Source organism: Xiphias gladius, unplaced genomic scaffold (genome assembly GCF_016859285.1).
Source record: "Xiphias gladius isolate SHS-SW01 ecotype Sanya breed wild unplaced genomic scaffold, ASM1685928v1 HiC_scaffold_1472, whole genome shotgun sequence".
In the NCBI taxonomy this organism is placed as follows: domain Eukaryota; kingdom Metazoa; phylum Chordata; class Actinopteri; order Istiophoriformes; family Xiphiidae; genus Xiphias; species Xiphias gladius.
In genome coordinates this window covers 76,746-102,583 of record NW_024401802.1, presented here as the reverse complement: position 1 = coordinate 102,583, position 25,838 = coordinate 76,746, and the positions used below count along the sequence as shown (strand labels likewise).

General features: G+C 38.3%; 1 protein-coding gene across 10 annotated transcripts in view; it reads left to right on the top strand.

Moving 5' to 3' along the window:
• Window positions 1-430: 430 nt before the first annotated feature.
• ngef (neuronal guanine nucleotide exchange factor) overlaps window positions 431-25,838 on the top strand; it is a 42,235-nt gene continuing 16,827 nt past the window's right edge. For 2 of the 10 annotated variants that reach the window (XM_040123003.1, XM_040123008.1), the window contains exons 1-7: window positions 7,219-7,698; window positions 11,799-11,904; window positions 17,358-17,696; window positions 18,192-18,256; window positions 21,077-21,315; window positions 25,085-25,245; window positions 25,379-25,531. In XM_040123003.1, the coding sequence (XP_039978937.1) occupies window positions 7,485-7,698; window positions 11,799-11,904; window positions 17,358-17,696; window positions 18,192-18,256; window positions 21,077-21,315; window positions 25,085-25,245; window positions 25,379-25,531 (1,277 nt within the window). In that variant the 5' untranslated portion in view covers window positions 7,219-7,484. Of the gene's footprint in view, window positions 644-1,178; window positions 1,286-1,762; window positions 1,869-7,218; window positions 7,699-11,798; window positions 11,905-12,625; window positions 12,722-16,880; window positions 16,926-17,120; window positions 17,129-17,357; window positions 17,697-18,191; window positions 18,257-21,076; window positions 21,316-25,084; window positions 25,246-25,378; window positions 25,532-25,838 lie in introns of those variants that run through there. The other 8 variants (XM_040123006.1, XM_040123005.1, XM_040123004.1 and 5 more) reach the window with 8 other exon arrangements.

Sequence of the window (25,838 nt, the reverse complement as noted above, 5' to 3'; positions counted from 1 at the left end):
CAACTGTATACGAATGAAGATTTATGTCAGACATAAAGGAACAGGCGGTAATGTACATTTATTTATTATAAATAAACGACTGATTTTCTGGTGTGGGTGGTTACCCTGCCAACCGTCCTTACCTTTTCCAGAGCACAGTTCATTTCTTTGAACATTGCCTTCCGCACCGCCAAACAAATACAAGTTCAGTGATGTTTTTCATATATTACTGTAGCGCAGTAATATATGAAAAAATCTATATTTTTTCAAAATATAAAATCTATATTTTGTTCTTGGGTTTGACGATTAAAGAAAAAAAAATGTTTGAAATCAATTGTATGCTTATTGTGAAGGCTACGTGCCCGAACCGGAAACTATAATTTCAGTTTATTCTTGCCAGTGATTTTAATTTGACATTTGATTACTTCCGGTAACCTCTTCTTCTTTCTTCACTCATCGGACCTTTCCCACACCGGACCATCCCTACTCCCACTCCCACACGGGGTGCAACTCTGTAGTCACCAGAAACAGTTCAAAAACTTATAGAGCATCGTTGCGGTCACACTTATAGCAGAAGTTAGCACCCTTCACTAGGTGTAGTGTATAAATACAGCGGCAAGCATCGGGACTAGCTTCCCACTTTCCGGCGAAAACAGAAACTCGGGTAATTTTTCGTTACGATAGTAACCGTAGTAAAAAAAAATGTTTTGGTCTCGTTGACTGAGACCTCGCAGACTTTGGTCATAAGTACAGTGACGCCTTCGTCGTCCTCACGTCAAGTCTGCGAGGTTGCTGAACGAGAGGCTGAAATGTGCAGTGGGACGGGACTTAAAGACCTCGTGTTTCAATGGAGATGAGCTGTAATTTGTGATCCTTTAAATTGTTTCAGATTGTCTTTCTGAACGGTACTAATATCGGCAACGTATGCATGATATGTGCAGGTGTTCTGCTTTACAGAGCAGCCAGAAGAGATCTGGTCAGAGCGCGCAGTAAAAATGTCCCCTTTATAGGAGCTGCAACATTACTTACTTACTACATCAATAAACTTGTACAAAAATGATTAAAAGCAAATGTCTTCAAAAATAAATATGGTAAATATTATTTATTAATGTATTATATCATCATATCCATATTGCGATTGGTGGTGGGTAACTTGATAAGCAAAGTCTGGTTAAGTATCCACCCTGTGCACCGTACAGAGAGTCGGCTTGAGGCTCCTTATAGACCTGATGAATTGTAGGTCTGGACAGCCCTCAGCACTCACGGACTTCCTGGGAAGACGCCTTTTAAATCCTCAAGTCTGCGAGTACGGTGAAGTCCAGACTTTTTCAGTTGCATCCAACAATAGAGGATGATTGTCACTTTCCAGGTCTCCTAAAAGTCCTGATCATGTAATTTAATGTAGTGAAATCCAAAAAATGAAGGCAAGCCTTTCCATACTTACTCATTATAACTTTTCAGATAATCGGCGCATTTTTCCTTACTAAATCAAATAGAATTTCATCTGTTGTTGTATAAGTGATGATTAAAATATTGAGACAGTACCTATATGTAGATATACCCTCAGCCTTTGAAAGACTATAGAGACTTTAGAGACTATTAGTACATCTTGGCTGGTCATCTTTATCTATAATAACACATAAATAGGTAACAGTAAAGATTCTTCACCAGAACATTGGAAATTGAATCAACATTACAATCTTTAAAACAGCTCATATTTTTTTCAGATGTAAGCAAAGACCACACACTTTATTGGATAATTCTATTATTTTGATACCTACAGGAACCTGAGACCTGTTCTGTGTCCTCTGCCACTTGACTAATAACAAAGGTTCTGCAAGCAGTGGAGATGGCCTGCAGATCACCGGCTTAATATCCTCACATAAAAGGTGAGCAGCAAGCAGAAATAGATAGTGATAGCGCATCCCTTCCATGCCGAGTTTCTCATCAAATCTGGGTTATTACTCAAATCAAGCTTAATCGAGCAGCTGGAATTACTGCACTGCATTTTAATTAAATTCAATATCTAAAACTAAACTAATACTGTTATACTGGTGTCTATTTGGCATAAACCAATTGTAGAATAAAGTACTATTTTGAACCTTCTAGCAAATATGAGGGCCATCTTACAGTCTTTATTCAGTTAGTCACGCCCCAGGTCATACTCCAAGGTAGGGAATTGACTAACTAACGTTAAACACTCTAATGTAAAGGGCACCATCTGCTGGGAAAATAATTTGTAGAATTCAGATGATAAACCATCTGTTCAAGGGGATTTTTATCTTACAGGAGTCCTGTACAGTTACTATATTATTGTAATGAATAAAAGAGGAATCATTTTCAAAGTATTCTCAAGTATACAATCTCATAAAAGGTACAACAAAAGATGGATATAAGTGTTGGGTCACTGGTTAGTTTCATTCCTTTGTATCTGACACTTTTGTAGTTTTAGGAAATAAGAGAACTTCTGTTCTGCTTCGTCTAGCCACTATTTTCAGGAGCTGATAAAAGCTCCTTCTGGCCACTTTTTACAATATATACCGTATCTAAACTCTTTTGTAAATTAATAATTTCTTCTGTTATAATGTCTGGTCATATTTGAGAAATTTAAGAATTTTAGTAAGATCACTTCCAAACATATAATGTATTTTGCTTATTTGTATTTGCATAGCTTCCAGTTTGAACACTAAAATTATTCTTTCTGCACTTTGCTAAAGAAGTGTATTGTTAACTGAGAGATTTCTAACTCCACAAGAGAGTTGTTCAGTTTCCAATAATTGGCTTTACTACAGCTGTGATATGAAGGGAAATATGTAATAGAGATATCGTTTTAGCCTTCTGGTAAGTTAAAGGCTGACTGAGACAACTTGCTCAATAATACTTTTAAATACCAACCAACCAGAAGTCTAAACCAGACAGCTTTGTTTTTTCTTTGCTACTCCATGTCAATGCAACCACCCATAACCCTAACCCCTCTTCACATGTTTATTAAATCATCTCTCTCTATAAAAAAGCTTTAAAAAATGTATTCCTAGCCTTATTGCAAGTAACTGGCCATTGATCAGAGTTCGGAACTACATTAAAGTACCCCCCATCTATGACAATAAAATTCAAAAATGTTATGTTTAAACCTGTTCACTTTATTTTCACTATTTGAATGTTCTCTAATTTAGAATTGTAACCGTACACATGTGATAATAAGGACAACAAATGAAGTGCCCTTCTGGATCTGTATCTCAATATTAAATACCGCCATAAAAAAAATGTTTCATGGTTATAACACCAGCTGATCTTTTGGTGCATTGAGTGAACCATAAATTACTACACCATTGAGAGCTTCAAAAGGTCATTTTACTTGAACATGAATGAGAGACCTGATAGAAAAACATGTCAGTGTTGGGCTGTGAATATAAACAAAGCTTTACGAGTTGTAGCATTTCTTAACCCTCTGGCATTTAGGGAAGCTATAGACAAAGATATACTAGAAGAAAAGAATAAACTTCAGAGATACCATGGAAGAAGTGTTTAGATGATGTTACAATAAGCATCGTCTGCACCTTTACAGATCAGAAATGAATTGATGAAAAATACACCAAGGAATACACATTTGAAAATAGACCAATAAGAAAGTAAAATGTCTTAGGTTGTTGTTCTGCATATATGATCGGTATAGGACAGATATAGCATTAAACGTAAAAATTGTACAGTATAAATAATGCATGAGAGAGGTAAAGTAATAAATGTCAAGCCTTTCAATAATGCAGTGTTCTTTATCATAAAGCTTCTGTGCTAGTGAGCCAGAAAATAAACTTGGTTATATGAGGGAGGAGATCCTGGTTAAATCTTCTTTTAATATATACTGTACCTCTGCTCACTTAAAATCCACTGATAAAGGCCAGTGCTCCAACATAGCAGGCAGGCTTTCCCTCATTTCTTGCCTTCTTTACCAAAGGCCACATCTTCAGTTCGCCGTCCCTGACAGACTGAGACAGATCTTCAGCAAAGCAGAACTTATAGTTGAGCATGAAGGGATGGTTTTTTGCAGATCTCCTTAAAGCATCTCTGTAGGTTCTGTAGGTTGACAGAGTTCTATGACTTTCTTAGTACAGAGTACAGAAACACAGCTATGACAACACCAGCAAGTCAATGACACCACTAACCAAACCATGTGGTGAGAGTCCAAACACAGAAAGAACATGAGAAGAGTTTTAATGCGGAAGTGTGTTGAGCTGTGTTCATACGTGGGAGAGTCTGAAAGAAAGGAATAGAGTGCTGCACGATGACGTATTTTTGGAGGCCAATCCAGAAGGTAGCATCACTGTGGTTTCCTCAACGAAAGCCAGTGGTATTTTTCCATTGGCTTTTGGATGATTGTAGAAAATAAGCTCTGTGACAAACAAAAGTTTATGATACTTATATGTTTTGTTCAGCAAGATAATCTTCACAAATGAACACCACTTTTATGATTTCTGAGGGCTGAATGCAATCGCTGGAAGTAAAAAGCTAATGTTAGGCTATAAACAAGCTACTGCATGGTCACATGCCTTTTACGTCACCACCACTAAGCTTCCAACTTGTAATTTGATTTAGCGTATTTAACTCCTCTCTACAAGCCTTTCTTCTTAGAAAGTAATATTTTGCAAGAGCATGAGGTATAAACATATAAACACAACAAGGCTGTATAGGTGGAGCGGTGAGTAGATCAGTTTTCTTGTCTGGCATGCTGACGTTTAATATCCTCGACAACCTCTGTAGTCATGTAAAAGCTTAAAAAAATCCCGAGTGGGGCATTTACTGATGTATTTTATTATTCCATAGCATAGCATTCCATTTTTAGGTATGTGCTCAACCAACAGGACTGTTATTATAGCATGGTTGTACATTTTTATTTGTTCAGTACACTATATCCTTTGCACTACTGGTTGAGAAGCTAAGAATCAGGGATGTAGGCAGTTTTACTTTTGGGCGACGGTGTGGGCTCTTCTGCAACCCAGGTGGGTTTAATCATATTTGATGATACTGTAGAAAATAAGGGTGAACATTAAATATGCTGTATATGTATGCAAACCTACCTGGGTTGCAGAAGAGCCCGCACGGTCGTCCATCTTGAAAATTTACTACACCTTTAAGGACCTGCGGCGTGTTATTTTCTTACCACCAGTTGGGCAAAGACTCTGCCCTTACAGTCTCTTGTTTTTTAAATCCAAATATTTCCTATACGTGAACCTTTTTTTTTTTTTTTTACAATATTTTCTACAAAAACGAAACTCTACACTCTACAAACTCTACATATGCACAAACTGTAAAATGTAAAAAAACACCCTACTCTCCAAACCGTTCTCATTCCCAGGGCATCCAATGTGTGTATTTTTACCATGTTACCAAATTTGTTTGTTGTTTTTTGGTTATTTAAAGTGAAGTAACATGCTATTTTTTCTGAGCAATTTGCTATGGCCAGTCTTTTTTAGCAGCTCCTCCACAGTTTTAGCTGAGGTGAATGCACATAGGTCAAGATACTAAAACCATAAATATGTTTATCCTTTAAATTTACCTTATTTTTGATACTTTTCACACAAAATTCCCAAAGATACCAAATATGTCAGGCGTCATGTGCCTCAAATATTGCTCAAGACATGTAGAATATTTCAAATTAATGGGGTGGTGCAGCCATGAAAACCTGGAGTCATGGATTTGCATATCAACATTATATATATATCCAAAAGAGCTTGAACAATATGATACACAATATTTAATGTACTGTCAGACAGAATGGAATAACATGATTTTAACAGCCTTAAAGCTAGTTAAAGAATAACATTGGTGAAATTCTATACTTTTCTCAGTGTCTGTTTTGGAAATGATATAGCCTTTTTTTAAAATGAAACTATATATTTGTGAGATGTTTTTAAAGATGTACATCCTCAGCTGGGACTAGTGGGCTAGAGGCTGAGATGGACTCAAGGTTTAATGACTGACAGGCTAACATTTTGTTGGTTAGGATTTTTTGGCTATATGAAAAAGTTGCTGCCCCAAGTGGGGCATTTCAAGTACCTCGGGGTCTTAAAATGGAGCGTGAGATCGACAAGCAAATTGGTGCAGCAATAATGTGACCATAGTACTGGACCATCGCGGTGAAGGAGTTGAGCCTGAAGGCGAAGCTCTCAATTTACCAAGTGATTTACGTTCCAACCCTCACTCATGGTCATGAGCTTTGGGTAGTAACCGAAGGAATGAGATCACAGTGACAAGCAGGTGAAATTAGTGTCTTCAGTAGGGTGACTGGACTCACACTGAGGGGAGCTCAGAAATCTTGAGGAAGCTCACAGTACAGTGGCTGCTCCTTTGCATTGAAAGAAGCCCAATGAAGTGGTTTGGGCATCTGATAAGGATGCCTCCTGGGTGCCTCCCTTTGGAGGTTTTCTGGGCACAACCAGCTGGAGGGAAGCCGAGAGTGGACCCAGAACACATTGGAGAAATGATATATCTCATCTGGCCTAGGAATGCCTCGGGATTCCCCAGGAGACACTGGAAGACATTGCTGGGGAGAAGGACATATGAGCTACCATGCTTGGGCTGCTGCCACTGTGACCTGGCCCCAGATAAGCAGTTGAAAATAGATGGTTGAATGGAATAAAGAAAAATATAGAAGTACAACTCTATTGTTGAAAGGAAGCACATGCAGGCTAATTGCTGTGTTGAAAAAAAGAGAAAGTGAACTTTAAACTCTCCTTGTCAGGTGACTAGAGATAAAACCACTGTATGGGGCCCTGGCTCAACAGCACCAGAAACATTATCCAAATTAATTTAACATGCAGTTGAACACACAAGCATATAACATCCACCATCTGCAAAATGCATACTGTATTTTTTGTAATTTGTTCTCTACTTGAACTTGAATAATTTAATCTTTATCTGAATTAGAAAACCCAAGAGTGAGAACATAGATTTTGTGGAGGGATGAGAATCTCTGAAAAAGAGAAAAGTGAACAGACTGTTTGTCATCAGGTGGCTTTTCAGGTTCCACAACAGAGTTTTAGAGCAGAGAGACAGGCAGGCTGGTAAGGCCAGGGTGAGTTCAGGAATGTCAGCACGTAACAGGGTGGTGTAGAGAGAGGGACGCAGGGTGTGAGCCAAATAGAGGAGGGACAAAGAGCAGGAGAGAGAGAGAGAGAGAGAGAGAGTCATAAATGCAATAATTACAGCTTAGGGAGAAATAAGCGACACGCTGTCCTGGTTCCACAGGGTGCCTGCGTAGCTAACAACACTGTTGTCCCACTGATAGGAGGGAGAGAGGGCCCAGGATCAATTTCTCTGTTCTCTGAGTTGTTGTTCGTATTGTATTGTACTAGGATTTATTTTTCACCAGATTTTACATTTCTAGGCATGGATTTGCTCCTGGATTCTGGCTAATTATGACAGATTTCTTACTCCCAGTTTCTTCAAATTCAAACTGAATTTTCCTTATTCACTTCACTCACAAAAAAAAGTAGTGGGAAACATTTACTATGTCTGTGACTGCCCTGTTCAGGGGCAAGTGGGGACAGAAGTCACAGGAAACCCCAGAGAAGCATCCAGCAGCAATGGTTCAACCCAGCCATGAGGAGGACGATGATGAGGATGAGTCTAAAGTTGGTTTCAGCAGAGAGCCTATCCGCAGGAACTCTCGCTTTTACCGGTCAATGAGGAAAAAGAGGCTGGTTTCATCTGAGCAGTCTGAAAGTAAGAAAAATTCAGGCCTCTGTTTGCAATTTAAAATTATATTTCAACTGTATACTTAAGTTGACTTTTCTGGCCTTGAAGCAACATGTTTTTAAACCATTCCACTCCTGTTTGCACTTATTCAAACTTATGCATATGTATTAACAGGCTTCATTAAAAAGCATCACATTGAGGCAGCATGGCTAGGAATTCAGTTCCGTTTCTGCTTTGGTGCTTTGGAGTCCTGTTGGATGCTGTATATTGCTGTTCTTTATTGTTGTCCCATTCACAATTTATGCAGTTGTCACTGAAAGTGTAACAAAGGCTTGGTAGTTCTATCCTTCAGTAGGAATCTACATGAATACAACCTGAGAAACTGGTTCTGTGGAACAGCACAATAGTCTGAGTAATACCTGTGCTTTCCACAGGTCAATCTCTGACCTCGTGATTTCAGGCAAAAAACAACCGAAAGTTTTTATGTTCAAATGACACACAACCAAATATACCTGACATCCTGCTGATTTTAGTGTTTGAAATGGTTTGCAAAGTTGGTCTGGTGAGAGTTTCAATTGCCAACCTACTTTTGACTTACAGATCAATACTCAACAGTCATTAAGAGGCACAATCAAAGAAAATGAATGATGGAATAACAGTGATAAATAATTTTACCAAATGTATTACATTTTTATCCTGTACATTAGTCAGTGTTCCGTACAAAAATGCACCATATTCATAAAGCCATGCCAAATAAAACAAGGTGTGTGAGCTTAGACTTTGCACAGGATCTCAGGTAGGCTTTAAAAAGGAGGGATCAAAGTAATTACTTAATACATAACTAGAGAGTCAGCATCAGTCTTAAAAAATTAAAGTAAAATTAAGTCATAAAAACATTGAGGCTGGCTGAGAAAAGTCACCTGGTCATTTTCAGAGGTAGTTTCCTAATTGGAACTCCAGATTTCACATGAAATTATGATAAATTAATCCGTTTTGATAATTTGCTTAGACACTGATAGCTTTTTCCTTTCCTTTCAGTAGGGATAAAGTACAGTCATATGGTAATTGCTTTATTAGCATGTTTGCTAATGCATAGCAGATGCACAAATTAAGATGTGACTGTTCTGACTGTTACATGCAACCTCAATTTCTTTATTCATAGTGAGTAAACAATCAAGAGAATCAGGGGCTGTACACTTTCAAAGAGTCGATGCTGCTGGTAAAATGTTGCAACAGTTCTTAGCGCAGTCACGTTTTCTTTGAATTCTCTCTAAAAAAAATTCCATTCCAGGTAAAAAGCTATCCACGAAACTTCAAAAAAAAGTATATTTTATTTCTTACCAGGAGTAACAGAAGATGAGAAGATCATTATTAGTTTCATCTTTTTCAGTTCAGTAGCCTGCAGAGACAGGAAAACAGCTAGTCTAGCTCCATCAAACGTCTATGGCTTCTTACACCTCCAAGTTTCCTATTTACATAATGCACGTAAATGCGTGTATTTCAAATGTGAAGAAACCGGAAAAGAGACACTGGGCCTCATGAAAGAATCGAAGGTGGAAAGAGATTTGTTCTTATGTGGCACGTACCAGTGATTTAAGAGAATTTGCAGCATAGGGGAATGTTCTAGCAATTCATGTTTTGTTATTTAACATACTTATTAAAGTTATTTACTGACCAGTAGACTCATAGCTTGAAGAGCCTTTCTCTGGGTACTCAGGTTTCCTCTCACGGGTTAGGTGAACTGGTGACTTTAAACTGCCCATAAGATTTGCTAGTGTGTTTGTGTGTCTCTAGATCACAGAAGACCATAAGAAATTTTAAAATTTCTTATGGTCTTTACCCCGCAAACCTGTGTGTGGATATCTGCATGTAACCCAAAATTTAGAAATGTAAACTGTACACAATCAATAATTAAAAGCCTACAGCTTCTGTGATAGTTAAAGCAATTCAGATATGCAATAGTGCATAAAAACAACAGGCTACAGTTTAGCCTGCCAGCCGTCTTACTATTGACCACACCTGTCTTGTCATGTTGTTGCCATCAACTGCACTGGACCAATGCAGCTAGCAATGGCTAATATTGTGGTTATATGTAGATATGTTGTGTCCCTATGAGGCTACAGTACAATGGCAAGATGTAAACAATAAGAAGTTAAGTAAATTTGGAACTCAAATTAATGCAATCTTTTCCCTTGTATTAGAGCTAATTTAACACTTTATTTCTTGAAAGAATGGAATAGAGTGGGTAAAAGTCTCGCTTCTGACAGTAAGCTACAGATATTGATAGCAGGGGAATCAAATAGGAACAGTCTATCTTGTGCAACTTCTCGATTGGCTACTCAGCTGATCACTCATGACTCCCATTGTTTTGTTGGTTTGAGGTCGCTGTCTTCTGTGCCCTTTTTACACCCACTTCCTTGTATTACTTGGAGATGGGATCGGGGGAACCAGAGTTGCATTAGTGTGTATTGCATGGCGGGGATTTCGCCCATTAGAAAAGAGAATACAAAATAGACTCTTTTTTGCTGTGAATTGATTTGGTTCATTCAAAATATATAATAATAATAATTTATAAAGCTATCTGACTCTGAATTAAGCTTTTTGGGTAGTGGGGTGCCGCATGTGCTTGACCACAAATTCCTATTTGGGATGCTGTGTTGAACCAGCTCTCCCTGAGACTCAAGGAGGTGTGTCTCAATCTAGAGAATGGAAAAGAGGGCTACTATACCTCAGGCTTGGCCTTTCATTAACCAAGCACCTCCCACGAACATACCTGTTTCACCTTCCTCTCCTAGTTTCCTAACCTAATGGATCTCCTGGATCCTAAAGTTCCACACAGTACATCCACAATTACTAAACTGCAGCAGAGATGTGGACCTAGTGACTACCTCTTGAAATTTGAAAGGTCACAAAGGTAACACATGAATGTGTACAGCTTGGGTCAACAGTGTAGTTAGCAGTGACAAGGAGTGCAGAGGGACTGTGACTTTCCAAATTTGTTTCAAGGAAATTACGACACTAATACCCTGTACTGGTCTACTGCCCTGGGGTTGAGACCACTGCAGTATATAAAAACCATGCTTTATTATAGGTGATACAACAAGCAGTTTGTAATGTAGAATGCTAAAAAAAACATTCTTGACCATGGAAATGGTAGTTTGACACAATAATCTAGACTCAATGTCTACTTACAAGCTTTTTTATTAAGGATTCCAACACCTTGCATGGTCTTCATCAGAACAACTGAGCCATCCTCATGACTTCTGAGCAAACTCCATTCACTGACCAAGACTGTGAGATGCTGAAAGTTAGAGTAGCTACAGTAGAAATGAATAGAAGTGGACAACAATTGAAAATATTGTATATTTCGGATATACATCTTTTGATCAACTTTTTCTTCCATATGCATAGTTCAATACCCCAAAACGACATGTTTACATTCAAGTGACAAAGCATTTTAGTGGCCATAGGAAATATGACTCTTGTCCGTTGGGAAAAAAGGAGGAAGTAGTTAAACATTACAGAGAAACTAAGTCCCCAGAGGGAGGAGATCAGAGTATTTGATTGGATAAAAAACACATCAGATTATAACAGGGGCAGTCACCGTTCATTTCCCATTCTCTACTACCAGCCAATATTGGTTTCTTTTAACCGTGACCGCAGTCATTCTGTAGCTTTAAGCGTGGTTAAGTGGTTACTGTTCTAAACATGACAGTAAAAGTCCCATAACCTTAACAAAGTAGGAATCTTAACCCAAACCATGCTCTTTCCCTAACTAAGTGGTATTTCTGTCTAAACATGACCAAACCTCAAACCATTATACTTACCAATCACATATAGTGATTGGTAAGTGGTCTTTGTATATTCATAGTAATTAATCAGCCAATGCAGTTTTGAAAAAATGAAACTGCACAGAGGAAACTGGACCCTGCATTGTCTGTTATTCCTCATGACAGCATGGTTCATTATGCATTATCAATTTCTTAACCAAGGTATTGCTGCTTACTAAACTCAGCACTACACTCAGTGATTGAAATTTGAGGGATAATAACTGTAATTTCCTCGTTTTTCACTGTTGTACCTGATTATAAAGAAAATTTGCTCTCTCTCTCTTTCTCTCTCTGTAGGTTCTACCAGGCCCAGCTTGGACCCAAGTCCATCCAACAGAACAGCAGTCTCCTACTCTAATGCTCCCTTACCCCACAAATCACCTTTGTTGCCTGGGGCTAGACGGTGAGTCTGCATGCGTTCACTGCCCAACCCTACCACTGAACACTAACACACCCAGGAAACAAACAAGCACACCGTGCTTGTTTAAACACTGCCGTACGCCATTTTTATATTTAATGCTCGCTTCTCTCAATGGCTTATCATGTCTGTGATAAGCACACACGCCTATCCAGTCTCTCTGAAGGTTAATTCAGTGTCGTTGAAACAGCAGTCTCCTGCTGCATTCAGTTCTACTCTAGAAGACTGTGATCACAGGAAGCAGAATGTTAGAGGTCCAAGAACCAGTCCTGCGATAGGATTGTTGCCTTTTTTTGAAGAGAAGCTAATAGCTACCAGTGAATGAGTATACTGCAAAAACTATTCATCTTCAAAGTCATTTAATCACTTATTTTTCATGAAACCAGAACACTACAACCAAACCAGATACACTGTAACCTTGTGTGCCAGTTGATTTGTTAAAGAAACATTAATTTAGGACTCAGTAATCAACAGACCGACAAATGGAATGCAACACATCATATATTGAGAACTACTGTACATTTGTGGTGGCTAACAAAGAGCAACCAGATGCTCCAGCATAGCTGCTCAATGACCACCTGTAGAAGACTACACTCAGTGATTGAAATTTGAGGATAATAACTGTAATTTCCTCGTTTTCACTGTTGTACCTGATTATAAAGAAAATTTGCTCTCTCTCTCTTTCTCTCTCTGTAGGTTCTACCAGGCCCAGCTTGGACCCAAGTCCATCCAACAGAACAGCAGTCTCCTACTCTAATGCTCCCTTACCCCACAAATCACCTTTGTTGCCTGGGGCTAGGCGGTGAGTCTGCATGCGTTCACTGCCCAACCCTACCACTGAACACTAACACACCCAGGAAACAAACAAGCACACCGTGCTTGTTTAAACACTACCCGTCGCCATTTTTATATTTAATGCTCGCTTCTCTCAATGGCTTATCATGTCTGTGATAAGCACACACGCCTATCCAGTCTCTCTGAAGGTTAATTCAGTGTCGTTGAAACAGCAGTCTCCTGCTGCATTCAGTTCTACTCTAGAAGACTGTGATCACAGGAAGCAGAATGTTAGAGGTCCAAGAACCAGTCCTGCGATAGGATTGTTGCCTTTTTTTGAAGAGAAGCTAATAGCTACCAGTGAATGAGTATACTGCAAAAACTATTCATCTTCAAAGTCATTTAATCACTTATTTTTCATGAAACCAGAACACTACAACCAAACCAGATACACTGTAACCTTGTGTGCCAGTTGATTTGTTAAAGAAACATTAATTTAGGACTCAGTAATCAACAGACCGACAAATGGAATGCAACACATCATATATTGAGAACTACTGTACATTTGTGGTGGCTAACAAAGAGCAACCAGATGCTCCAGCATAGCTGCTCAATGACCACCTGTAGAAGACTACACTCAGTTGTGAGTTTATTAGGCGCACCTAGCCTCCCCATTATTGATATAAATGGCTTAGACATACAAACTGACAATAAAGTTCAATCAACACATCTCTAAAACAGTTTCAACACAGACTGAACATTCATGAAGGTAGGATTTATTGTGGGACTGTCTTATTAGACTGTATATATTGTATATAGAGTGTATAGTTGTATTGAGCCAAAAGTGGAAGGCAGACCTTGTCCACACAAATACAGATCCACAGTGTTCCAGTAAAATACTCCTCTGAATATGAAAGTTTTTCAAAAATGTTTTCAGGAGGAAAACATTTTCAAACTCAAGTCTTGTCTTGTATCTGATCGTCAGCCTTCAACGATGTGGTCAGCAAACACTTTCTTTCTTCCCTGGCAAGTTACCTCTTCTGGTCATGTGAATAATGACTTGTTTCTCAGAAGCAAATGCAGAATTAGTGTGATGTTGTTATACAGAGGCTACAGAGCCTCCTTAGCAGTAGGTCAGGGTGAGCATACAAAGTGCATGACTTTTACACTGGAGACTGCATTTCACATCCTGTCCCCAGCAGCAGTCAGTGATTCTTGTAACCATGATTTCCCTAACCCAGCAGTTTTAGTTGCCTAAATGTAAGTCCACTATACACTGTACAACAACAGCAATCTTACAGGTTCATCACACTTTACAAGATGGGTCTAATCAAATCTTGGTTGAAATCTGTGTCATAGCATGTACCAGTTCTGTGGTATGTCAGTTTGTGTGATGAATGTCTGGGAAATCTTACTGCTACTATATAAATTAAAAACGACTTGCTGTTTTTTTCAAATTTTATTGAAAAGTAGACTTCAAAAAATAGATGTATACATGCCTGCGTGGTACTGTAATTACATATACTGTATACTTGATGTCCATGGGTGTCACCTTGTTGCCATTGGTCAGTGTATTCTGCATCATTTTGGAGGTAACAGAACAGAGCCTGCTTAGTGAGCAGGTCGTATGTACTGACCATGTCTGTTGAGACAATATACTGTATCACTTTAACCGTAGTCTTTTACTTTTTTACAGTTTGTGTGGGCATTTCAGTGTGAATAACAAACTTGTATAGAAAACAGTTAGGAACTGCTTGTGTGGATATTTTACACATACTGGTGTTTTCAAGTTAGTTCACATTGAAGTGGACATGGTAATAATTGTTCCCTGATGACAACCGTGTCCTAATCCAGTTGCTGGATACTCTGGATCCTCTGAAGGTGACCCACCAAAATGGTTTTAGCCCCACAGAGAGTCAGACATCCCCCAATTTATTACTTGAAGGTACCCATCAAACCGCTGTCAGAGTGTAAATGCCAGTGGTAAACAAGGAGAAGTTTTATAATACCTCTATTTACAGTACTGGTTGTGATGTTGGCCAAATGGCACACATTGTACCAGGTATAATATATATATAATATATGTAATATTTTTCTTTAATCCCTTATGATTAACAAAATATCCAGGCATCTAACAAGAACAAATAGTGTTGTCTATGCCTGGTTTCTATCATATCTACCCCTCAGTGGCTAGGCCATGTGATACATTTGCCAGTGATTGATGACTAAATTATCACAAATACATGGTAAAAAGGGACTTGGTCAAGTCCTGTTTTCAAATAAGTTAAGTTGAAAAAGCAACTTAATAAAAAAAAAAGAAAGTACATGTAACAAAAAAATCTAAATCTAAGATAAAAAGTAAATTAACCACCTTTCAGAGCTTTCAACCACATCTCATGGTCTTCATTCACTAAATGGAGCTGGCTCAGGAGTAATTATGTGACCTCAGTGTGGAACTTTAATCACGTAATTACCGGTGTCATACTATATGATAGAAGATGGTAACCTTCTGTTTGAACATGGTCATCTGATCGGATGTGAATGTCCTCCTTGATCTTTTTTCGGCCATCTACTAACTCCTGGGGCCAGATGTAAAAATGATGCATATGCATAAAAAACACGCATACACCATTTCCAACACAAAAGCTGATGTTGATAAAAGAAGAATGTCTAGTGAGAATGTGTCACCTCAGCAGTGTTCAGAACAGCATACCCATGGATTTCTAGAACCACCTGCAGGTGATATTATAATGAGATTAAATATAAGGTGGAATCTACACAGAAATCTGTAAAAATTTCAATCAAAGGCTTATTTATCATTTTAAATAAGTGTTTGAGTGATAATGTAATTACATTTGAGCAATTATTTCCCCAGCGATCAGTGACCTTTTAGTTTTGTCCTCAACTGTGAGGAACTCTGTAAAGTCTGTTTCAATGAGTGCTATAATGAATCATTGATCATCCTTCTAACATTTGATAATGATGAGTGAGATATCAGAGTAATGATGGTTTACAGATACATGTGATAAATTAAGGGTATGGCCGTTATAAATTGCCTCAGCAGTGCATAATGACAATTGTTCTAGGGCTGTTGGACAATCTTGCTGATGCAGTACAGGCAATAAAACTGCACTTCTTCTTTGCTGTACTTCACTTTGAAAAGGTCTAATGAGTGGTAGTGCAGGCACAAGTATTGACATGCAAAAAAAGCGATTCAGGGCCTATATATGTCCATTTATGGTGGACTGTGGGGGTAGAAATGAGGTTCCATGCATGTATTACGAGTTTCACAATGATTGGGACAGAACTAGGTGTGCACACAGCTTCATAAATCTGACGAATAGAATGTGTACGCTTTTTTCAGTCTTTGTGAGTTTTAGACGTGAATCTGCGTTTTATGCATCTAGCCCCAGGTCGACGACCTTGACCTCATCCCAGTTGATGCTGTGATTGGTTTTGGTCTGGACTTTACAGACCAAGTTAAAAGGCTAACTATGGATTTAGGGTTTTTTGAGGACTACAAAGGACACAACTGTTGTATCCACAAAATTAAGGCATAAGAAAGTTGAATATGTTGATCACCTTTGTTGAAGCCCTCAAGACATTTACAGTGGATTCAGAACGTACTCAGACCCCCTCCATTTTTTCACATTTTGTGATGTTGCAGCCATGCTGAAATAAAAAATTTTTTTTTTTTCCCTCATCAATCTACACTACTGAGTGGAGTTCTGCAGTGATGGTTGTCCTTCTGGAAGTTTCTCCCATCTCCACACATGACCTCTGGAGCTCAGACAGTTCGCTCGTCACCTCTCTTACCAAGGCCCTTCTCTCCTGATTGCTCAGTTTGGCTAGACAGCCAGCTCTAGGAACAGACCTGGTCGTTCCAAACTTTTTCCACTGAAGAATTATGGAGGCCACTGTGCTCGGGGGAACCTTCACTGAAGCAGAAATTATTTGTAGCCTTCCACAGATCTGTGCCTTAACACAATCCTGTCTCTGAGCTCTGCAGGTAGTTCCTTAGACCTCATGGCTTGGTTTTTGCTCTGATATGCATTGTCAGCTGTGAGACCTTATATAGACAGGTGTGTGCCTTTCCAAATCATGTCCAATCAAATGAATTTACCACAGGTGGACACCAATCAAAGTCTAGAAACATCTCAAAGATGATCAAGAGAAATGGGAGGCACCTGAGCTAAATTTCAAGTGTCATAGCAGAGGGTCTGAATACTTATGTAAGTTTGATATTCATTTTTTCCTTTTTCAATAGATTTGCGAAAATGTCTAAATTTCTATTTTCACTTTAACATTATGGGTTGTTGATTGTAGATTGATGAGGGAAAACTTGTTTTTTTTTATTTATTTATTTTTTAATATAAGGCTGCAACATAAATAAGTGTGAAAAAGTGAAGGGGACTGAATACTTTCTGAATGCACTGTGGGTATCTGAACTAGAGATAATCAGATTTTTGAGTATCCAGCGAGTGAATTAGGACATAGCAAGTCTAACGAAAGCTGAATGCACCCAACTTTAAACTGATAAGCTGCTGTACATGTCTTTACTATGCTGAGAGAATATGCCTTTCAGCATTTTGATGAAATTCAGTTCAGTGAAGGTGGCTGCTATAGATGTGATTCTGAAGTATATTTTTTGCTGTCCGATGTAGCCGTCAGCTCACACCACAGCTACATCATTCCAGAACTGTGTTGCCAAGCAATGGTGAGGCCAGCAGCAGACATACTCTGTACAACCTAGATGCTGTGGATAAGAGAAGAGGAGGAGTGGGAGGAGGGAGTGTGGACATATCCGCTGCCTTAAACAGCCAGCATAGAGATTTTAAAGCTGACATGATCACTTACCGGACTCATGGCATTCATAGTGGAGACATAAAAAAGCTGTCTGAGCAAACAGCTGCAGCTTGCACCGTGCAGGAGGTCAGAGGGATAGCCATGAGCTCACAGCAGCCCAGTTCTGATGGCGCACACCAGGATAACGTCAACCTCAGGTAAAACCAAATTACATTGAAAACAGAGAGATGTAAAGGATAGGAGTAGCTAGGATAGAAGCGATTCTTTTTATAAAGCTCAAACTCTAGGTTTCTGATATTAGTAAACAGCAGATATAGAACAAAAAAAAAGAGTAATGGTATTTTGCTTGATGAGCAAAAAAATGACAAATACATTGTGAATTATGATAAATTATGTGATGGAGAGATTGGAATGTATGAATAGTGACTCATTGTGTGGCTAGAGAGTGAATGTGAAGAGGCACAGATGTAGGTTTTTATATTCTCGTCAAATAATGCAATAATACTGTAATCCCAGTGCTAAGGTTCACTCTGTTTGTGTTGTTGGAGAAGACAGAGCAGAGAATTCATCATTGTGTATCTGTGTGCTTGAATGCATCAACAGTAAAATGAAGCATACAGTGAATATATCCTTCAATCTACCTGCCTGCCCAAACATGGATTTCCTTTTTTCCTGTTTTTGTTTTTTTTCAGGTTGCTGAGCAATGGAGAAAGCTCCCAGACAATCTGCCACAGCCTCAACATCGTCAAAAACATTGGTGAGGAAAGGCTTGTCAAAGGGTGAGGGTAGCGCATATATTCCAACCACTTTTACCACTTTCATAGCTGTTGCTACAAAATCATCATTTGTGAATATATTATGTGACTATCACACATGCAAACACAGATTTCTAATAAACAATCAATTAACCCATCAATATGCTGGCTTGAATCAATGCCACTAAGTTGTATCTGTTACAGCAAGGCTGAGTGTCTCTCTACGCTGATAGTCTGGCAATGTTGACAGACTACTCACCATGGTGTAGCTCAGTGTGTACACAGAATAATGGTAATCTGCAGGGATTAGTCCAAATTTACTCAAGACAGCAGTTTACCTGCAGGACTTAAGTGAACAATTTAAATGAAAAAGCAGAAAGAGCAACAATATTGTCTGTGGTTTATAGATATATGAACTGTTTCTCTCTCTCCAACCTGTGCATTTCTTTGGCCGTGTGTACGTGTTTCCCTCTCTCTTATGTAATTTTCAGTCCAGTTCTACGCCCACCAAAGCAATCTGCAGTATATGACTGAGGGAGATTATGCAACAGGCCCCTGTTGTTCAAAGTCACCTTACCTCTTGATATACACATAGCCAATGTTCCCTGAAAAAAGCATGTGTTCTTATCAGCAAACTTTCAACCCACCTGAAACTTAGTGAGCGAGACGGTATCTGTGTAGCTTTCCAACTACTGCAATGACTGCATCACGGTAGAGAGTTGAAGTCCTACCCACTTCTGGCCCAGCTTCTGTTTCACTGGCTTCCGTCCTATACGACCAAAGACTTTCTTTTATCTGTCTTTCTGAAAAGTGGAAACATAACGCTGGGGGTGTTGTATTAAGATACGTAAATGGGTATCTGGTCCTGCTTTTGCAAATGAAATCTGAGCGTCATTTGAATGATATAAGAATGATTATTTTGTAGGAACACAACTACACCTCCCAGGGGTTCAATAAAGAAGAAAAAAACTTAATTCCACTTATTAGTTAGTCATCATGTGATCTATGTAGGAAACCTTGGTCATGTGATAAGGTGGTTAAATATGAGAGGAAAATGCTTTTGCTGGCTATAGTTTGGTTGCTAATGCTGGCTATAATGAATACAAGTCAAACGTCTTGGTCTTGATCAGTTCAAACAGCCTACTAGAAATTTATCAAAGCTGGGTACACATGTCGACCATGATATGATCGTAACACCACAGATATTGGATTAAAAAGGACTACATTACCAGACTACAAACCAGACTGGTTTACAACTAGCTCAAGAAGTTTATTGTGTGTTGCAGCAGTACATTTGCTTGACGTTTTTTTGGTGAAAAATTGTAAGAGCACTCTTGTTTATATTATCCGTATCATGATGCAGGTTATTGTTAATTACTTAAGTTATTAACATAATTTGCAGTTGCCACAAATGATCACTAAACAAGCTGTTGTATGTATTGTTGCTCTCAAAGCTAATAAATATGAATTAAAATACAACTTCTCACCCAAATATATAAGATATAAAATATATTTTATTAATAATATAATTACGAATAATCATCTTGTTACACAATAATAAGCCCATGTGATGTAATAGTGCAGCGCTGGAAGAAGTATTCAGATCCTTTACTTAAGTAAAAGTATTAATACCACACTGTTAAAATACAAGTAAAAGTCCTGCATTCAAAACCTTACCAAAGTAAAAGTAAGTAGTAAGTAAGAATTATCAGCAAAATGTACTGAAAGTATGAAAAGAAAAAGTGCTCACTGTGCAGTAAAATGGTCGCTGTAAGTGTTTTATTATTATATATGATGTTTCTGGATTAATATTACTGCTGCATTAATGCATATGTTGCATTTTACTGCTGTAGATGTTTAAGGTTTAGCTATTTTTAACCACTTTACATACTGTTAGGTAGTTTAATCTACAGCAATGCATCATGGTCTATAAGATCATCATATGCTCAAACATCAACATAAAGTCAACTTTTCATGAGCTTTGAAAATCAGCCTGTTTTCAGTTTTGTGACAATGCATTTTCCAGCTGATCCAAAATGGTTTTTCAAATAGTTTATTTAGCTTAAGAGGTAAGAGAATTTTCTCAACCCATAAAGGGTAGATCCTTGAGTTTATCACAAACACTCAAAATTAAAACATTTGGAGATACATGGACACAATATTTGCCTCTGAGATGTAGTGGAGTAGAGGTATAAAGCTGTATACAATGGAAACACTCAAGTAAAGTACAAGTACTTCAAATTTGTACTTAAGTACAGTAATTGACTAAATGTACTTAGTTACATCCCACCACTGTAATAGTGTAACTAACCATATGAGTCTCCACCATAACTCTGTTTTTGATGAAGAAATATTGCATTAACACACATTTTGCTACGACCACTCAGACAACTTATGTTATCATATTGTTATAAACACGTAATTAACTGAGATATCAACTCATTCTAATCAGTTCCCATGACTATTATAACAGTAACAAGACCAGCTGATTGTGGTGATGTACAGGAGAACTGACCTAATTAGTGTCTCCACTGGAAAAGCGGTGGGTGTTACTGTTACACAACACATTCCAACTTCACGTGTAGACATGAAGTTAAAATACAAAATTACAGAGTTGGAGCACTTTTATGGTTCTGAAATGCATAAAGTCAATACTTTACACAGGCTAGTGGAACAGATGCTAAACCAAAAAGGGGGCAGGACCTCTCTAAAACTGTTCTTAATAATGTCACTTCGGCACAATGGTAACCCAGGCCTTTGCAAAAAGCAAGAAGAAATTCCACATGTACCCATGTCTGACTCATTATATTTTGACATTCCAGCCTTCCTTTACCAGGAATACCGGGATACCTCCAAGCAGCAGGAGATCGAGCAACGGCGGCAGCGTGACAGCCTTTCTCCTGGGGTTATGGCAGGGACTGTGGTGGCAGAGGCCCCCCCAGCATTACAGCTGCAGCTGAGGAACAGTGCTCGCTCACTGAGCTTGTGGCAAAACCTGGAAGCCGTGCAGGCCAGTGGCCTGCTCACCCAGTTACCACAGAAAGAAATCATAATTCAAGAGGTTAGTTATAGAATATTGCATTCAAGAGGTAAGCAGGACTAGAAATGTTCCACTATTCACTGTTAAAGAAATCAACATTTAGCTTAAGCTATACCATACAACTAAGGAATGACAATGTGCAATTTTGACACTTAAATGCAGTTTTTTTGGTACACCTACCTAAAACTAATTTAGTCCATTAGAACAGCCCTACAATAAATCGGAGAAGGATCTGACTGCAGACAAGATGGGGGACATCAATCATGATGGTTGTGCTCATATAGAAAATCTTAAATCCATGGAGGTTTGATATTTGTAAAACTTTCCCACTTTCATTCAGAGTTTCATTTTCGTGAAGTCATCCCAATGTGTCTATGGGATGAGTGGAAATGCGTGAGAGGGCAAGGCGGGGAAACACTAATGCACATGTTGCAGTGGCCACACAATGTAGAAGCAAACCCAGAAGCTAAAGAACTTTTTTAGCTCATTTCATTCAAGTGAATCTGCGCCATCTTTGAGTCCGTTACGCAGTTCTTATACTGTAATACATCTGTGGACAACAGGTTGAAGTGTGTGTGTAATAAGGACAAAGAAGACAGAACCAGAGTTTGCTGCAACTTTAACAAGAAGAGATAGAAGACAGCACCGGCGATATAACTGCATGCTGGAGTGGCTGCTTTCTTCATGACTGCAAGTGGAGTGATAGATGAAACAGGTAAAATACCAAGTTTAACATTTATTAATTGAAACCAGGTTATAAAACTACCGTTCTCTGTTGCTTAGTTAATTTCTATGAATCAAATGATCTGTGCTTCTGTATGAAAATGTAGGATAAATTACTTGGAGCTAACAAAGGCTCAAAATTTACCAGTTATCTTTTAGCTACAGCTAATGTAGCAACCACTAACTGTAACAGTTGGCAAAATAAATCTGAGTTAAATTTCAAACCTTCATACACGCTGCCACCTCCCCATGAAAGTACTTAGGCAGAGACAGCATTGGTTCACCTGGAGTTTTATAAGTAATGTAATTAACCCAGTAGATGCAAAAGAGCTGGTACAGAAAAAGGTGTCATTTCAGTCGTGTGGGCTCCAGTCAACATGATACAGATTAAAACTAAAGGTTAATACTTTTGGAAAAAAATTGAGTGCTGTATGTCCGTTGGGAGTGTACAGTGCAGTGTTCGTGTGTGTGTGTGTGTGTGTGTGTGTGTGTGTGTGTGTGTGTGTGTGTGTGTGTGTGTGTGTGTGCGTGTGGTGATGAGTGTGAGAGAGAGAGGATGTGTCTATACAGACTTCAGCTGCGGAGCCGTAAAGCAGTCTCCCTTTGCTCTCCGACCATAATGTGGAGGCTGAAGCAGGTCATTTCAGACACAACAGTCAGTTACAGAAAGGATGTAAAATAATCTCACTGTAAAACAAACACCTACAGGGTGTTCCTAACCTCTAAACATGATACATTAATGTTACTCAGAGTCATTGTCCATGATTTGAGTTTATAAAGTAATTATACTAAGTATTTGGCCTCATGCTAATGAGTGCTTTGTGTTTTCTAGGGGACAGTCAGAGTCCTGGAGACCTGTAAGGACTTCAGACCATTTGAAGCTGAAAAAGTCATGCTGATGGGAGTCAGACTGTTTAATGAATAAAAAATATGTTAAAATAAAATTAGGACTTGAGTGATATCTTTTTTTTCACTTCACAGAGTATAAAGAGATACTTGCAACTAGCCAGTAAAAATATTTACACCACTGACCTGGAATAAGCTTTACATTATTACATCTAAACAGGAATTTTGATGTAGCTAATATTTTACATGACTGCTTATTGAGTTACAATGTCATCATTCTGAGTAGCAGGGTCCGTGGGAGTACTTACAAAGCTGTTTGATTACAGTATGATTACACTATATTGCCAAAAGTAAGTGGACTCTAATAGTAGATTTAAAATACTTCAAAACTCACAATGAGTTTTGGTGAGTAGTACTGAATGTAAAAATAAGTTTAGTTTGTTTATAATAAAACTCCATTGGACACCTTTAAGCTTAATAGTTTTACTGAATAGTCAGCGATTACAAACTGTTTAAGTTACATGCTGTATGATATTTTATGTTAACTGAAATATTCCAAATTGGACAGGACAAGTATTAATGTAACCGATAACATGCAAATGACAACTGATGTCTTACACACTACGCTAGTACAAGGTAGTTAGCAATAAGGCTCTGATTACACAAACTTTCCATCTGTTACCATTAGGTTCGTACAAAATCAAGACTCAAATTTTTTAATAAATCTACAAAGATAGCTTTATTGTTTTCAAATAAAGATTAGTAAAGTTTGCAAACAAAGGGAAAAATGGTTCTCATTCGGCTACTGAAAGTTTTTTCAGCAATAAATAAATACATAAATAAAGCTAGAGACTTGCTGTACTCATATAACCATTGTGGTTGAAGTCCACCATTTTGTCCACCAGTGTACTGGGTTGCGTTTTACTGAGAGGGGTTTCTAGTATTTAGTGTGCCCCACTGATATACAGAAATGTGAGGGACAAACTGTTATACAGCTCTCAGTAATAGAAGAATACAATTCAACACCTTCAACAATTTAAACAAAAAATGAACGTAATAACCTCCCTGAAGGTAGAATTTATTGCAGGACTGTTGCATTAGAATGCATTTGTTTTAGCAAGGTGTATCTAATAAACTGGCTTGAGTCTATATTGATATATATTCAGAAATATGACATTTTCTGGAAGAATCATTTGATAAACTATTTATCCATAAAATAACCTGACAAGAATGTTTAAGATGACCCAGCAAATTATAGCTGAGAAATGAATGTACACATTTAAAAAAGCACAAAGAGCATTTCAAGGATTTTAGTGCCATTCCTGTATAAGTGCAGGGTCAGCCACATACAGACACTATTGCTCGTGTGGTATGAGAGACTCTAGAGGGCTCTACTTCATTTCAAGAGTCTCGCCATGTTTTTTTTAACCAAGGACGAAGTGAGAACTTTTTTGAAACATGTGCAAGGTAAAAAACTTTCTTGAAAAAAGTATATATATATGTATAATAACATAATCTAAGCCTACAGGTAATTTCCTACCTTTTCTAAGCTTTCAACCATGCCCTTGTCTTGGTGAGTAAATGGAGCTGGCTCAGGTGTCATCATGTGAACAAAGCGTGTCACTTAAGTCACATGACAATAGGTGGTCATCCTTAATCATCTCTCCAGCTGTCCACTGACTCCCAGTCAATAACCTTTGACCCTTTCTCAGTTGATGTTGTAAACAGTGTTGGTTTAGTGTTCAAAGACAGGTGGTGTTGTTTACAGTGTTTATCCGGTCTTTTAAAAAAAACAGACAAATGGTTTACAATCTATCTCCCTATACAATCACCTGTTATCACATGAGTGAAGTTCCACACTTGGATCATCTGATGACACCTGAGCCAACACCATTAAACAATGAGATGTGGTTGAATGCTCCAAAAAGGTAATAAGTGCACCTTTAAACTTTGATTATTTTGTTACACATACTGTTCCCACAGGTCAAGAATGAACTACCGTGCTCCAGTGGACCTTTCTGTTAAAATTCCTCATCCACTGTTAAATACAGCCATCGTTTAAATCTGGCAATTTTTCAGAAAATGAAAATGAGTATCTGCCTTGGCCAGCTGTCCCAGCAGGACATCATACTTCATCAGAATTTCATCATATTAACTGCTCACTGGATGCAGGGATCCGAGTCAGTACTAATGTGGTCTTATGATTTGCTTTTCTGTCTAGGCCATGTTTGAGCTTGTTACCTCAGAAGCTTCCTACTACAAGAGTTTGGAAATTTTAGAGACTCACTTCCTCCGTAACCCTGTGTTAATCAACACTCTCAGCCAATCCGACATGCATTTTTTGTTCTCCAACATTGAGGAAGTCATGAAAGCCAGTGAAAGGTAGGACAGGGTCTTGGTTAACACAAATCAGTTCGTAATTGCAGTCTGATCATACATCTCACCTACTAAGTTCCAGTTCAGCAAACAATCTTTTAATTAAAATCCCTGGATAATGATCTCTTCATATTTTCAGGTTCCTGATGGATCTTGAGCACCGAATCGAAAAGTCCATTTTGATTTCTGATGTGTGTGACATTGTTTACTATCATGCTGTGGAACACTTCAGTGTCTTCATCAAATACGTTATTAACCAGGTATACCAGGAAAAGAACTACAGACGCATTTTGTAAGTAGCTATTTTTATACATACACACATCTGTTACAATGTGCCTTATTTATATGCTAGTAGTTATTTGTGGAGTGGTATATTAGTCAGGTACTATTTCTTGCTGAAGGAAATGGTGGTGATTTATCAAAATACATTGTGCTTTTTTGATACTGGGCATTACATTTGTCTTTAAAAGCGGTAAATATTGCAAGGCCCATGCTCAGACTAGTACTGTTGCCTGCTTGACTACTTACTGTGTAATGAATACATGCTTGGAGAGAGAGGAACTGTGAGAGTGAATAATAGGCGTCATCCTTCATACATC